General features: G+C 36.2%; 1 protein-coding gene across 2 annotated transcripts in view; it reads right to left on the reverse strand.

Annotated features, from left to right (window-relative positions):
- Nucleotides 1–15,795, reverse strand: part of LOC149963091 (telomerase reverse transcriptase-like) — a 65,854-nt gene extending 50,059 nt beyond the window's left edge. Inside the window, exons 1-8 of one of the 2 annotated variants that reach the window (XM_090170470.1) lie at nt 15,717–15,795; nt 15,334–15,474; nt 10,112–10,235; nt 9,055–9,111; nt 8,368–8,462; nt 4,513–4,598; nt 4,113–4,267; nt 2,798–2,868 (exon numbers count right to left, since the gene is read on the reverse strand). In XM_090170470.1, coding sequence (XP_090026596.1) covers nt 2,798–2,868; nt 4,113–4,267; nt 4,513–4,598; nt 8,368–8,462; nt 9,055–9,111; nt 10,112–10,235; nt 15,334–15,446 — 701 coding nt within the window. In that variant the 5' untranslated portion in view covers nt 15,447–15,474; nt 15,717–15,795. The remainder of the gene's footprint in view (nt 1–2,797; nt 2,869–4,112; nt 4,268–4,512; nt 4,599–8,367; nt 8,463–9,054; nt 9,112–10,111; nt 10,236–15,333; nt 15,475–15,716) is intronic. The other variant, XM_090170471.1, reaches the window with a different exon arrangement.
- Nucleotides 15,796–16,495: the final 700 nt, after the last annotated feature.

Here is a 16,495-nt window from a genome sequence, read left to right on the forward strand (position 1 = left end):
AACTCGTCGAGTATTAGTCTTGTCTATTCTCGTTGCTTCAAAGTGCAGAGAGGGGTTTTTACCGTTTTACAATAAACCGTACCTACAAAGATGTGGAAACTGTGGTTCATTTAAATTAAAGAAATATTTTTCTGCATTGAAAAATACTTTACACTTTATTTAAATTTAATTTCATAATTACTTGAAAAAAACCAGCTCCTAATCAAGTACTCGATAACCGGACCCGTTAAAAATATTACTCGAGGTTTTTTTTAGTTACTCGACTCGAATAAGAGAAAGTTTCCCCTTAATCAAGAACTCGATTACTCGACTCGACTTCAATATTACTCGACTCAAATACTCGATGAAAAAATATTTGATACTCGATAACCGACTCGATTGCCTAAAACCACTACTCGCACAGCCCTTATTACTGTCCCCAATTTTGTTTTATTTGTATTTTAATGACATTGTATTTTTATTAAATGATGACCCCTTAACATTGTACGCGGAAGATTCCCTATTATTAAACAACGATTCCGATCTAAAACGAGCAATTGCAAAATCTAACGAACACTTAGCTTCAATTAAATACTGGCTTAAAATCAATAACCTAGTAATAAACCAATCAAAAACTGTAGGCATGTATATCTCAGATAAACCCCTACAATCAATTCTGAATGTAAATGTGTTGGCTTCTACAAATACCTGGCTCTATTGGTTTGTTGAATCACTTAATTGGTCTAAACACGTGGATTCTATTGCTAGGAAAATCTCGTACAATAGTTTCATTATATTATTTCTAAAACCGACATATTCTTATCAAAAACATTATGGTTAATTTATATTATTCCTTACTCTATTCATACATAAATTAATGTACGTTCGTCTGGGGTAATACAACGCAAGGTAATACATATCGTTTTTTACTGCTTCAATTGTACGAATCATTGATCGGAAACCTTACTATGAACACACAGCTCCCACTTTTTAATTGTTTAATATACTAACAATACCACAAATTGTAAACAATAGCTCTCTGGTCTTCATTCATAATGAGGTGCATAATTAATTTAATCTTAACACGAGTTCTTTTTAAGACTTTCGAAATAAAAAAAGAATCCTAACAACTCAGTCTAGACTTACCCATAGACTAAACTCTATTTTCCATAAAGGTGTAATTTTTTAACTCCCTTAAGATCGAAAACATCCAAACGTTATCTGCTTTCAAAAAAATTGCTCGAGACTATGTACTGAATTTTTGTTAGAGGCATAATTAATCTAGTTATGTATGTACAATTAATCTTATCACCTTTTCTAATAATTAATTTACTATTCTGTCAATATTAATTTTCGGTTAGATATTGTGTTGTGCTCTTTTTTTCTTTTTTAAATGCGTTATAGGGCTTAAAAGTCTGACCATGGACTTAGCCCAGCACAATTGTGGCGAGGAAAACCGTTTTATGTCAATAAAGAATTATTATTATATAATGTTTTTATAAATATCATTTAAATGTGGAATCGCTCCCAGTAGATTAAGGAGGATTTGGTTACCGATTTAAAAGTATTCCTTAAAGCAGAAAAAATTCATCAATTTCATAGCACAGATTCAATCACCGCCTTTAAAACAATTATCAACTTGCGTTCACCCGCTTTTTTTACCCATGTGCAGTTAAATATCCTGTTGAAGGTAGACAGGTTAAACCCGTTGGAGTGTAGAGCAACCTTAGAGCGTATTTCAATTGTCCCAAAATGTTTAGAATGTTTTAGCCGTTTCTCTATTATTAATAATTTTTAGTTGCTCCACTATTCTAATTCAACTTCTTCACTTTTTAAATTTAAGCTTTTAATTAAAATTTCATTGTTTTATGTTGTTATTTACGAAATAATTACTTGAAATAATGAACAACAAAAGACCCCACAAATAAATGATTAATAATGAAAGCACGATGGTTGAAAATTCCCACGAACCTTATTAAATGTACATGCCACAGAGTTCCAAAAGCCCGATAAATAAATATTTGTGTATATTTCGTTTATTCAGAATACATGGATTTTTTAAATCTAAAAATTTTTTCATGCGACACCTAGTGGCCAAGTTAGCTTCCTATTGCGTTTTGGACAATTTTGAATTTTACATTGGATAGATTAAGCTATTCATATGACGTAGTATTTTTTTGTTTCGCATATAAATGCAAGGGGACTGATGAATAAGTATTAAAATGTTGACTTTTAATGTAATTCATATGATGTTTAAGTGTATAATTACTGTGTGTTTCGCCCTTATAAACCCTGGTAAAACTATTTAAGTTTAAATTTAATAATAAGCCTACCATTTTCTAGACCAGCAGCTACGCTATCTCGAATAGTGAACAATGCGCGCTTCATTGTAAAGGCAGAATAGGTAAGTTGGTCATGGTGGGTACGTTCAACCATTTATTGCTATTAGCAGGTTGTATGAAAAAAGTAACGTTACACATGAAGGCATATTTGCCTAAGTACCGGGATTTTAGAACTTAAATAAAATGGTCTTTTTACTGTTTCGTGTTTAATTTAACACCTGTTTCAAGTCGCCTGAGGTCTAGGAACATTCATTGATTTATAATCCATATTTCCCGATGTAATAGATTTAGAGATTTGATGTGTTTCGCATCGCACTATATTTTCTTCCGAAAAGTATTTTGAAAAATCAGCGGGAGCCAGCGAAGGTGCATGTTTAGAGCGAAAAACATTTGTGTATGGAGATCGCGTCTTGCCTCGTTAGAAATGTATTACATACTTCCACTTATAGTCACAATAATAAAAAAGAGCGCCTTACTTAAAGCCTTTAAGAACACATGTGAATGTTTCATCATTCTCGGGTTCCTTAGAACTTGATGCCGAAACGTCCTTTATGGGAAAATAAAAATAAAAACAATGGCGGAGGAAATACAAACCGCAGTTCACGAAATTGATCAGCAGACACTTTCACCTAGTATTATTATCATGAAAGAGGGATAAGGGGAGCCGACTCTGGCCTTTTTTAGATAAGTGCCTGGTAGCCCTGCTGACTGCAGGGCCTCTAGAGGTCGTACGGTATATGACAACGCTCATGTATTTCTCGTGAAATAGGTATAGCAAAATAATTGAAATCGTCGTTTCTACGGTGGTTCGAGCTTTTTAAATTGTTGCAATGCTCAAGGGAAATTAAATGAAGGGATATCTTTTTTCAACTTTCCTAAAGATCAACAAAAGTCAGTAAATATATACATATAAACATATATAAATTAAATTTCCCGCGCTGAACGTTAATTAATTGTACCGTATGACGGCCAGGTGGCGATAGAATCGTTATTCCAAAACCGCCTTTCATACCTCAAAGGCAGAGTCGGCTCTCCTTATTTTTCCTTCGTGTTATTATTAACGGAGAGTCCCCGTTAATAATAACATTTGGAACAAATGTAATGGAAATCTTCATCTCTTCGAAACCATTAACTGGAGAAATTTCGTTCAATTGTACGCGTTACTAAGGTATCATTGGATTATTAGGTAAATTTCGACTTTCATCGAAGTCGAATCAATTAATATGTTTATTTTTTATCAAAATACAGAAAAAAATAGATTTCAATCTATGTTCGATTCAATTACCAAAGGTTTAACAAATAAGGGCAGAATTCCGTCACGTGAATCAGGTTTACCTTCTCGCTTATCAAAACACGTAATTCTTGTTGATTTACCCTCAAAATAAAATAAATATGTTCCCCTTTAAAATAAGCAGGATCTAAAATCTACCTCGCGACAAAACGTTTCCGGGAAAAAACACCCTGACCATACTTCATACTAGGATTTCTTAAAGGGAGTATATTTCTATCTTATGAGTCAAGCGTTCATCAATATTCACTCGTGGAGCGACAATCTGTACGGGGATAGAAAATTCCAATTTTCCAACGATACACACCATCCAGGAGAATTTTCTACTACGTTATAGAATGACACGCCACGAGTGAGTACTGATGGAAGCTGACCTTCCTTGAAAGTTTAACAGAATGTGACAAGTTACAATTAGCTTCGGTAAATGAATCAATCAGCGAATGACATGATCATCATCATCTTGTCAAAAAACTGAAATTTCGTATACGAGCAATTAAATTTACCAGTTTTAATCTTTTGGAATTGGTTGTATCCTTAGTTATTGGTCTTTTCCTGTGACCTTTAGCGGACTTCGACACATCTCGAACGTAAACTACAGTGGGACATTTCTTCGGAACTTGTACTTTATTTTGTTCATACTGTTGATAAATTATCAATCCTAAACAATAAACGAAAACCGCTAAGATTATAATAATAAATACAGCCTTCCAAAAGGAGCTGTTTAAAGCGCAACCAAAATTTCGTAGGGAAACCTAAGTGGCAGAATCTACAAGGGTATTAGCCTAGCTGATTATTATATTACTCAAACTGCACTCGTGAAAGTGCGAAAGTGTCTTCTACATTGACATTTGGAACAATGAAGAAATATGCCTATTGTTACTCGGGCGAACGAAATGAACATACCTGCTCTTTGAATGACCGATGAATTGGTGAAAAACTCAAAAATTGCGCAGTGATGAATTAAATGAAAAAACAGTTCGTGGTCAATTCTGTATAAAAACAGTCACTCATTATTTTCATTTGTATAAAAACCAGGTGATTTAACAGTTAAAACGGAGTAAACAAAAACTCTTTGTAAAAATTGACAGTAGAAATGCTTTAAGTGTGATTTTTAACATTTGAATTTTGTTACGAACGTCAAAGTTAAAACACTTGTGCCATCATTCCCCAATTGAGTTTTCGCATTATAAAATAATTTTACATCGAGGTAAGCGAAGTTTCAACTGTCATAGAAATCGCCTTCAGCCCCAAATCATGAGCAAGGTATTTGGTGATAGCGTAGAAATACCATTTAAACCAAATGAGTATACAAAGTACTCTTACGAAAAAAGGTATCCATTTAGTCCATAAAAAGAACTTTAATTAACCTATAGACCAAATGATTATAGTAAAATTACCTTCCAAACGTTTCAAGATAAAATTTTAATTACCTGACCTTTCCCTCACTTTTAGTCCTATTTTCCAATTCCCTAATATTTCCCTATTTTCCGTGATGTATCTAATATATTTGATATAGGTAGGAATTTCCCCCCTTTTTGAACGCTTCCAATTGCTACGCTCCTGTATACGAAAATGAACATGAAACAATTAAAACGCACAAAATTTATTGGTTTACAATGTTCACTGAATCCCTCAAAACGTCTGCGCAGAAGCTGAAGGACATTTAAGAAAACACTGTATCATTGTAATTACCTTTCCCTTCCATAAACTGCAGCCTTGAGCCTCTACGGTGGAAGGGAGTAACAGGTGGAGGGGTTACACTCCATGGTGGCCAACTAAGGCTCTGCTTCTTTCTTAAGCTAAGGTGTAAGGTATAGTGCTGAGGGCTGAAAATACGGTATCATTAACGATCCCCTCGGGGAATCAGGCGAAACCCCGTTGTAAATAGCCTTCCGCCCCGACCGAGAATTAATGGCGGTGACAAAAATGGAAAAACAAAATACAAAAACAACAAAACAACTCGGGCAAGGGTTCGTCAGAACCCGGCTCAAAACCAGGGAAGGGTAAATTTTCGGATTTAACCCGCCCTGTTATCCAACCAGACCTAGGTCCAAACCCTGATGAGACGTGGCTCCAGTAGTAAAGACAAGGGGGATTTCCGGGTCCAGACCCGTATTGGGCCTACCTTTTATAGTACTAAATTTCCACCCCGTTCTCGACCCCCTCTTAACATTCACATACTTCGACCCTCCTTGACGAATTTCTGGCTACGCCACTGCCAGGCTCAACCTTCAAGGATCCACCTTTGGTACGACCCAGGTGGTTGAACAAGGGTCCATTGGGGATAAGACCCTAGGCAAAAAACGCCAGCAATCGCCGAATTAGCGCCGCAGATAAGAGAAGAGGTTGGAGGAGAACCCCAATGAAGGCGGTTCCTTCTTCTCTTCAAATAAAATATCCAGAGAGCATGCCTCCCCAGATTCTCAGTCTCAGGCCTCTAAGTGGTCCAAGGCCCAGGACCAGACCTTTAGCGAGTTCTTACACTCACAAGGACACTACCCGAGGTGTAACTCACCAATTTTCTTTAAATTCAGGGATTATGTAGACCTTCACGTAACTTAAAAAACCCCAAAGGGAAAAAATGCGATGGGCTTTAGTTTTACCATGGCAACCGAAAACGTTTTTGACAACTAAAATATTCTATGTAAATTAACATAGGAAAATTGAAGATTCCTAAATTATTCAAATTTTTTTAAACAAAGGTGGTTAATTGTGGGTAAATATCAAATTGTGGGTAAATATCAAATTTGATATTTACCCAAAATTAACCAAAGTGGTTTAAAAAATTTTGAATAATTTCATAACGGGGGACCCTTAGAATCTTAGATTTTCCTATGTTAATTTACATAGAGAAATATATATTTTAGTTGTCAAAAACGTTTTCGGTTGCCATGGTAAAACTAAAGCCCATCGCATTTTTTCCCTTTGGGGTTTTTTAAGTTACGTGAAGGTCTACTTAATCCCTGAATTTAAAGAAAATCGATGAGTTACACCTCGGGTAGTCTCCTTGTCAGTAAAGATGGCCATTGTCAAAGATGGCTTTCCAGTGAGTGCAATCTCGGTAGAAGAGATGGGCACCATCCAGCGTGGTGTTCTCGAACGTATAGACGAGATACCTTCGGGTGACCCTCTACCACGATCTGAGTGGTGGGGCCGTTCTCTACCTTTGTAAGGATGAACTTACAGCGAACAAGTTGAGGAAAACTTTCCACCAGAACGAACAGGTTCCTGGGTGCGCGCGGTTTTCAGTAATCTCACGGTTAATCCTAGCAAGACAGTCCTGCTCCCATTTACTCGTAAAAAATTCCAGGGATCATTAAATGGTATTTCCTTATTTGGAACAAACCTTGTGGAAAGAACCAAGGTTAATTACCTCGGTGTCATCCTTGACGATAAATTAACATGGAAAGCACTCCTTGATTATATTATCAAGAAGGGCAAAATGTTATTTTGGAGGATTAAGAGTACAGTCAGTAAATCCTGGGGCCTTAGTCTCAGAGTTGTATACTGGCTGTGTACTATGATCATCAGACCCATTCTGTCCAACGCAAGGTGGCCAAGGGTTACATTAAGAACCGTGCAGTCCGAGCTGCGCACACTTCAAAGGCTGGCCCCAAGTGCTACTCTACACGTTCTCCTGAACATACTTCCTCTACATCTTTTCATAGAGGAATCTGCTGCTTTTAGTGCCTATAGGCTTAACCAAGATGGATGGTGAAAGGCTAATAATTAGTTAAATAGCCACACCAAGCTCTACTATGAGCTTTTTAGTCAGTTATCAGTACTTAAGATGGGTTCTGCCATTTCGGCTGCTAAATTACCCTTAGTAAGCCTTTTGAGATTAACTTCCCGAGCCGAACGGATCGGTCTAATATTTCCCTCGGTACCAGAGGTGAGGTGGTCTGGTTTACCGATGGGTCTAAGACCAATTCTGGTCCAGGCACAGGGATGTACGGCCTTAATAATAACTATGGTTTTTAGGAAAGCCTTCGGGAATAAGCTATCGTTTTCCAAGCAGAAATCTCTGCTATCTGCTTCTGTGCTGACTATTGTCTGAAAAAGAAACATCGCGGGAAGGTTATCCAAATCTACACGAATAGTCAGGCCGCTCTTAATGCTCTTAACCAGTATAGTATCACTTCTAAACTGGTTCTTAGATGCTTAGATCTGCTTTCTGATATTGGGACGCACAATAAAGTTCAACTTTATCGGATACCTGGTCATAAATGGAATCACGGGAACGAAAAGGTCGACGCCTTGGCCAGGGAGGGTGCAAAAGCTGGGTTTAGTGGGCTAAACCTGCTCTACCCATCCCCCGTGGCCTGGTACGCAGCCTGGTCTCCAAGTATATGTCGGGTCGTCAACTCAAGCTTTGGCTAGAGATGGATGGTCAAAGGTAGGCCAAAGAATTTAACCCTGGTCCCTCTAGGCAGAGAGCAAAAGAGCTACTCTCGCTCTCTAAGACGAATAAAATTTTGGTAACTGGCCAGCTTAACAGACACTTAAATCTTATTGGAGTCAGTGATGACCCAATTTTTAGGGCTTGTCTAGCTGAGGAAGAAACTGCTTCTCTCATTGTTTGTAGTTGTAACTTTTATGCGGCTCAAAGGTTTGAGCATCTTGGTATCATCGGTTGGATTCTAAACTTTGTGTCGGAAATAGGACTTTCTACTTAAAGTCACAGGTTGGGGGTTGTACAATGGACCTAAGGTCGAAGTGCGCGGCTTGCCACCGCTTTCAATAAAATAAAATACATACAAAGAATGTAGAGTCTTGAAACGATCGGTCATAAAAAACATCACATTGTCCGATTCCACTGGAGACAGTGTTGCATTACCTAAGGGATAACATACCTGAAAACCATACAATCTACAGTTAATAATATTTTGCCTGGCAGATTTGGAATAAAAACTTTCTTGAAAGCATTTATATTGGCTTTTTCGATAACCACATGTAGCACTATTTTAAACCACTTTTAATATAGCTATAATGTATAGCTATTACCGAAGGTATCTATCTGGACTACAAAAATTAAACGTGTCCCTTCGCGGGCGCAAAAGCCTGATTATCTCGACGAACCTTTGATGTGTGTCCACCATATCAAAGTTGAAAATTTACCGCCGTCAGTACTGCAAACCAACAAAGTTCAATGGAGAAATTAAATGACGTGGGGATAATTCACTTATTTTTAAACCCTTTTTTCCCGATGTTATATATTTATGAACAAAAATGTATTTCGCCCATATACATACGTCATTTGATTGATCAAGAATTTATAAATTAGCACATCCTTAAGAAAAACCGACCCTACCCTACCACTATTGTATTGAGTGAAATCTTTGAAGAGTTAGACGCAGCTGACCATAATACCCGGATGTCGAAAGTAATTTTTAATTCAGATGCTCGATTTCAAAACAAAAAGTTTTCAAATAAGATTGTACATACCGGCTTTTTCCCTTGAGCTAGCACTGAATTCCTCCACAAGAATTTCAAGAACAGGTACTGTAAGCCAAAATAAAGATTAGTAAAACCAATAATATATTTATTTCTACATAAGGATAATGAATATATTGAGATGATTTTTATCGTTGTGAGTCACAATCAACCTCACTGGTTCACTGGTTCCCTAAAACTGAAATTTTAGCGATTTAAGGGGAAACGCGTATCGTCTCAGCATATTCAATTTCCCTAAGTTTGAATGAATATATTTTTGGTGAAACATTGTATTTAAATGCGAAAATTAGGTCAAAATTAAAGCAAGAAGTTTCACTGGAGCGAAACCTAACTTTAAAATTTTCAATAAGACACTTGTCACGGTGCAAGAATAACAGTTCAAGAACGGTTAATGCGTGTGTTCGGAGGTGAAAAATCCAAGTGGAAAAAAGTTTCCGCTCTCGCAAATAGTGGATGACATATTTTTTATTGAAAAAATCGTGAAAATTATAGATCATTGGGACTGATTCACACTTTTAGGCTATTTTTATTGTATTATGGAAAATTAAAGTATTGTGTTAAAAAAATAAGGCAAATCTAGTCCTTTTAAGCTTTTTACACGCATTATTCCTTAAGTATGACCTGGACTGTTATGAAACATGTTGCCTTTTGGTAACTTTGCGCTTAGTTTGATATTTGTCAGTAGCAGCTGAAAAACCGTAAAATACTTTTATCTACTGCATGGCTACCCCTCAAGCTCTATTGTCATGTTTTCAAGTTGTGGAAGTGAATATTGAGGTGTTTCAACCACTTTTAGCGACACTTAGAAAAGAAATTAAAATTTAAGAAAGAAAAGTTTTGACAATCGGGCCACGGACTCCAGCGTGATCACTAAATCGAAAATCTTGAATGATTACGAAGTAAATTTAAGAGTGATGGTCATAATCACTTCAGCTAGAGTGTGTACACAGATTACGGTAATTGGTAACCCGGATAACCGAACGATCTGTTCGGTTTCGTAACACAGTATTGGGTCTTGAATCCGTCATAGTCAATAAATATAACTTACAAATTGTGAATGTCTTATGAGACCTAGTACTGATTTATCCTGGAAGATTTCATGGCTTGTATTTGCTTCTGGGAATGCAATTAATTCACACACCAACACATCCGCGAACTGATTGTTCAAAAATCTAAAAAAAATAAAACATTATTATACTGAGAAGGTACACAGATTCGAGCACCATTTCCACAAACACGGCGGGGCTTAAGTTCAATATTTCGCGTTCCATCCAAACACAGTAAAACATGGCTTCGGTTTTTTTAAACCTAACTGGTGCAGACTTCTTCCTTTGGTCCTTTTTATGTAACCTTTGCAGTTATCTAACGGGCAACCAAGTTTACCAAGAAAGCGAAAAAAATCCAGCGACTAAGTGAATTTATAGCGTTGACCACAAGGTGGTTCTATGACATATAATACGACCAAAAAAAGTAGTTTAACCACTACTTTTCGTCCTCAGCAAATTAGGGTCGGGCCGATGTCCTACAAATATATTCCAACGGCCAACCCGGTTTTTTACAAACAATGTCCTTGGCATAAATAGGTCGATCGATCATACGTTTAGTAGATACATAATCACGAGGAAGCAAATAAAATATAAATATCAACAAGGAATTTAATGGGGTGTTATGTAAAATCAATAACTGTTAGGCATATGAAATCTACTCACCTTCTCTTTGTCAGTTTAAAATGAACTCGGATTAATTTCGGGCTAAAAGCATCTGGTTTGCATTTTGACCAATATCAACTGATCTGATAATATCTGAACGTAAATTCAGATAATCTTACTTCTGATTTATCACAACTAATTTATCGGTTTCTATAATGAAACTGTTATCTGATAATCAGTTTCAAGCACAGATTTGTAATGAATATTTTTACTTTCAGAATTTCAAACAGAAGTTATTTAAAAATATTTCAATTTTAGTTTGCTGGATTTCAGACCACCTACTACCATCCGCGTGATAACAAAAGTAATTGGTTTTTGTTTACCGTGAGTCAAAGGCTTAGCTATGGCGTCGAAGAAAGCATCGGTGAGTTATGTAATTATTTCAATTATTCAAATTATGTGTTTAATTTTACATTATATTTTCATTTAGAAATTTAATTGGAATTCTGTTGACACACGAAAACGAATTTAGTCATAATTCAAAACATCCTGATTATCAAAAAACTGGTCTGAGAGAAAAACCATTTGAAGAAATAGAAGGCAATATTGGCTGTTCAGGTACTCTATAATAATATACAATATTTTATACGAATTACTTTTAATAACATTTATTTTACGAAGTTTCCGATGTAAAATTGAGGTGGGAAGGTATAAGAATGTACTTCTACCTATTTTGAACATTATTAATAAGTCTAATTACTGTTACTTAGGTATATTCAATTTTTAATTTTTGTCAGAAAGGAAAGTGTAATTTGGCTTGACCAACATTTAAATTTCCCAAGTCTCGTTATTCACGGGCAAATAGGTCTTTTTTCACCGAATCAACGATTTCAATAATTAAACGTTTTGATCTAGCACCTAGTGGTGAAAAAATAAGGTTTCACAATTATCAAAACAATGTGCCGAAAACGGTGAAATTTCACAAAACAAAGTCCCCTGGGATAGTTAATCGACCCTCCAATTTTGAAATTTCTAACATTACAAGTTTTTGAAGAAAAATATCCTGTATAGCAGGATTTATTTCAAGCAAACTAGAAAAATAACTTAATATTAGAAAGGTACCCATATAAGTTAGAAAATATAAACAACATGACCAAACAATATTATCAAAGTTTTGAATATGAGGACTGGTCAAAAGTTGTAAAAAGGGGGTACTAAAATTTGTAAATAATAATTCGAAGTATTATAATTTCGAAAAATGTGATATAATTAAAGACCGTAGGATCAAAGCTCTCAAAGAAATAGAAGAGAGTAATCATATTACACCATATTAGCAAGAAGTTGTTAAATAATTTTATCTTAAAATGCAACAAAAAACATTTGCCAGCGTAATAAGCACATCTAGTCTTACATTTGAAGATCCCGTCTTACGATTGCATGTGTAACACTAAGAATTAAAAAAATAAAATAAAAAAATAAAAAATTATATGATCAACTCGACTAGCTGGGGTTCCCTTACGATTAATTTGTTCTCGCTCTAAATCTTGTGGGGATATAATTAAAGGGCAACAAAAGTGGCATGGAGAAACCTACGTTTCAGAGTCTGCTCAAATTGCACTGCAACACTGAACCTTTGTGTTGCACACCAACACCACGGGTAGACGCTCTGTAAACTCAATTCAGTAATAGTTTTCACTTTTCTCCATTTTCACAGTGCCGTTTATGCAGATTCTGCTACATAGTTTCCACAATGCCACTTTGGTTTCCCTTCAAGCTCATCACAACTCAAGTAAGACATATAAGAACTCGATATCCCTGTAGCATAATGGTGTCGCTGAAGTGCCCAATTGTGTTTGAAAGGTCGGTTTAAAGTTGACGGCCAAAGGCTATATGTTTTAGAATTAAATCGTCTAAATCAACGTCATTGCAACGGAATGTCGACCCTGGTGTTTAAATTCATCACATTTTTAATGCAATTTTCATATTCCTTGGGGTCAATTTATATGTAAAAGTGTTAGAATATTTAATTTTGGATCAATATCAAAAACGTTACAGCCATATTAAAATTCAACAGATATTCGGAATTAACTAATTGACGAACTTAACAAAATCGGCATAGTTTATAATTGATTACAAATGCAACAAAATAGTTTACAGAACCCATAAATGTTAAAACCTCTAACCTTTGATTTGAATGATTTCAAATTTATATAATGCAGTAGATAACCCATAATTGCTATTAGATTTAAAATGTAATTTTCGGTAACGTAAAAATGAATTTGGTAGAATTATCTTTTTCAACGCAAAATACTTGTTTCATGATTGCTTCGAGATATTTTGTAAATAAACTTAAAAATTTCTACAAATTTTTATTACAAGAAAATTAATTAGAACAAATTAATTTAGTGTACAATTTCCAAATTAAATTAATTTTTATTAAAATTATATTCTGAGAGAACGTAGTCCCATCCTCCGAAAATTTCCGAAAGAAAATTGCATTTCTACGCCCTTTCATTTCAACAAAAAACTTTTTTTAAATAAAATTGTTCAGTTTGTATAAGATTATATGGTACTATAAAATATAATATGTTTAGTTTGTATACGATATTATGGAACTTTAAAATATGGCGCTAATTCTTTAGTAAATCCGTTCAAGAGGTGTACCTATAGACTTATGGCGTTTTCCATTGGAGTCCTCTGAGCGCTCCTGGAGCGCTCCTAAATATAAAACGTGTTCCATTGGGACAAAAAGGGCAACTCCAAAAAGGAGGCACGTCTTCCATTGGCACTGTCGCTCCCTCGCGGATTGATCCGAGCTTCCCCAACTCGAGGGACGGGGCAACCAAAAAAGAGCAATTTTTAAGCAAAGTGACTCCGAGAAAAATTCGTATTCCATTGGGAGGGCTGGAAGTCTAGTCCTCCGAGCACCTAGCGGAGTTCTCCGTGGTAGAGCGATGACGTAGAAGGCAAATCCGGATCACGCTCGGAGCAGTCCCAATGGAAAACGCCATTAAAATCAAGATGGAGGCCGAAATGGGGCGGGACGTCGATATAAAACTCCAGAGCTGTAAGTGCAAGGAAGTCCCGGGTTCTTCCTTGCGTGAATTAGTTTTTGCACTGACCATCTGGAAGCGGAATCAAAAAGTTCTTTTATGTAATCGTTTCTTGGTAAGTGACCTAACAACCTCTGTTCAAACACCAGGGTCGACATTCCGTTGCAATGACGTTGATTTAGACGATTTAATTCTAAAACATATAGCCTTTGGCCGTCAACTTTAAACCGACCTTTCAAACACAATTGGGCACTTCAGCGACACCATTATGCTACAGGGATATCGAGTTCTTATATGTCTTACTTGAGTTGTGATGAGCTTGAAGGGAAACCAAAGTGGCATTGTGGAAACTATGTAACAGAATCTGCATAAACTGCACTGTGAAAATGGAGAAAAGTGAAAACTGTTACTGAATTGAGTTTACAGAGCGTCTACCCGTGGTGTTGGTGTGCAACACAAAGGTTCAGTGTTGCAGTGCAATTTGAGCAGACTCTGAAACGTAGGTTTCTCCATGCCACTTTTGTTGCCCTTTAATTATATTCTTAAATGACTCAGAGCGCACCGAATATCCCCACAAGATTTAGAGCGAGAACAAATTAATCGTAAGGGAACCCCAGCTAGTCGAGTTGATCATATAATTTTTTTATTTTATTTTTTTAATTCTTAGTGTTACACATGCAATCGTAAGAAGCGATCTTCAAATGTAAGACTAGATCTACAACGGCAAGACATAATCAGCAAATATAAGATAGGACCGTCTTTCACAATTCAAATTCACAAGACGCAAAAAGAAACAAAATTCAATTAAAATAACGCTTTAAAATGAAGTATTGGCTCGCCCAAAGAAAAAAAATTAAAACCACGTGGCACTATCTTAAAAATACAGCGTCTTTTATCGTCGCGTACCTTTCTGATAACTACCAACATAGATCCCAATGGTTACCAATTTCACGTGTTTATATTATTTCATATTTTCTATTCAAGAAAACATTATGTTACATGAAAATCTTAGGGGTGCACGGATCAAAACGACGGCATAACAAATATGGTGACTCCCTATATATCTGAACCTGGTTTAGCTGCACCATTTGCTGTTTAAATGTAAGATCCATAAGTATTACACTGGCCATTGTTTTAATGCTTAAGGGGAGTATAACGCTTCTGGTTTGGTAGGGTGCGCTTAGACTATACCGAGTAGTTTCACAAGCCTTCCTAGAAAGGGGCGGCAAGAAGTTTGTTTAATCGGGTTGTACCCCCAAATTTCGAAAACTAACTCCTTACCGCCCCTCGCTAGGAAGGCTTGTGGAAGCTACTAGGTATAGTCTAAGCGCACCCTACCAAACAAGAGGGGTTATACTGACACACTCCGCAATTGAAACTAGTAGTATTTGATCGTCGTTGGTGAATGACGTATGTCTATAAATTTGTCCAATAGGAAAGTTCGCCAACAGATATCGTTTCATAGGCATTTTGAGAATTGCTGTTTTTTTAATTATTTATTCCAAAAATAAATAATAATGGATACTTCTCACGTAAGATAAATAATATATACTTTTGTAAATACGTACCGTTCAAAGTTCTTGTAAGTTTCTGAGGAGGTATAACGCGCTACGTAACTTTGAATAGTTTCCACACTCTGATAGACCTTGGATACCACCAGTGGCACTAGGTATTTGACCATCTTATAATAGCATATACGTTACGTAGTCCTACAACGAAAATGTACAGAAAAACCTTGATTTAATGAGATAAGCACCATATTCTATGCTACAAATTTTTAAATAAACTAGTTTTGTCCAAACACACTTATCATCTTCGTGCACCCCGCGTTAGCACAAAGAGGTAATAAACAAAATTGGAATAGGACTGGCCCCAAAATTACCTACAAGTTTTAAACAAATCTTCAAATGATTAAAAATAACTAATGTTATAATAAATAATAAGGCTTTACCCTCGTTAATAATCGGTTAATGAACGATGACTTTATATTAATCTTGTCATTAACCGTTCGGCCATTGAAGCATCAAGGGAGACCGGCGTGCACTATCAACCTTGGTGCACTACGCCTAGTAAAATAGAAAACAACTTTTGTGAGTGCAGTAGGCACTCGCGACGGAGAAAAAGGAATTTTGTGGACAATAGAAATATGAGACACAGGTTCAGTGTTGTTTAATTTTCCTTTTTATGTGAAATGTCGTTAAAATTACCTGAATTATGTTAATTAATAAGCAAGGTAATAATGATATTAAAATCATTCGCGACTTCCTGTAAGGAAATTTACTGAACGAGTACAATCCGTACATGTGCGCATTCTTCACAGACGCTTAAAGGAAAAGTCCAGGTTCGTTAAAACTTGGGTCTATTTGAAAGATCATGTTTAAATATACTCAAAAATCAGCCGTATTCTGCGTGACCCCCTAGGCAAGAAGGGAACCGCCCTCTTGCTTAAGAAGCTCCGGTTGGCTGAAATACACAGGAAACAGTTCTCCCTCCCCCCCGTTCAAGCCTTCTTGCTTTGGCCCTTCCTATTGGCTTATCAAACGTCATTACTATGACGCAAAGATGATACAGATAGTTCAGTTCAGCTTAAGGCAGTTCAATCATAGACTATTTAATATGGCCTGGACTAAGCAATAACTTAATAGTCTGTTTATTTTCAGTTCCTAGCTTAGTGGCCTGCCATCTATTTGTGACCGTAACAAATTATCTGAATTCAGTTCGCCATCTATT

The sequence above is a fragment of the Leiobunum rupestre genome, chromosome 1, assembly GCF_980474605.1.
Source record: "Leiobunum rupestre chromosome 1, qqLeiRupe1.1.hap1, whole genome shotgun sequence".
NCBI lineage: Eukaryota > Metazoa > Arthropoda > Arachnida > Opiliones > Sclerosomatidae > Leiobunum > Leiobunum rupestre.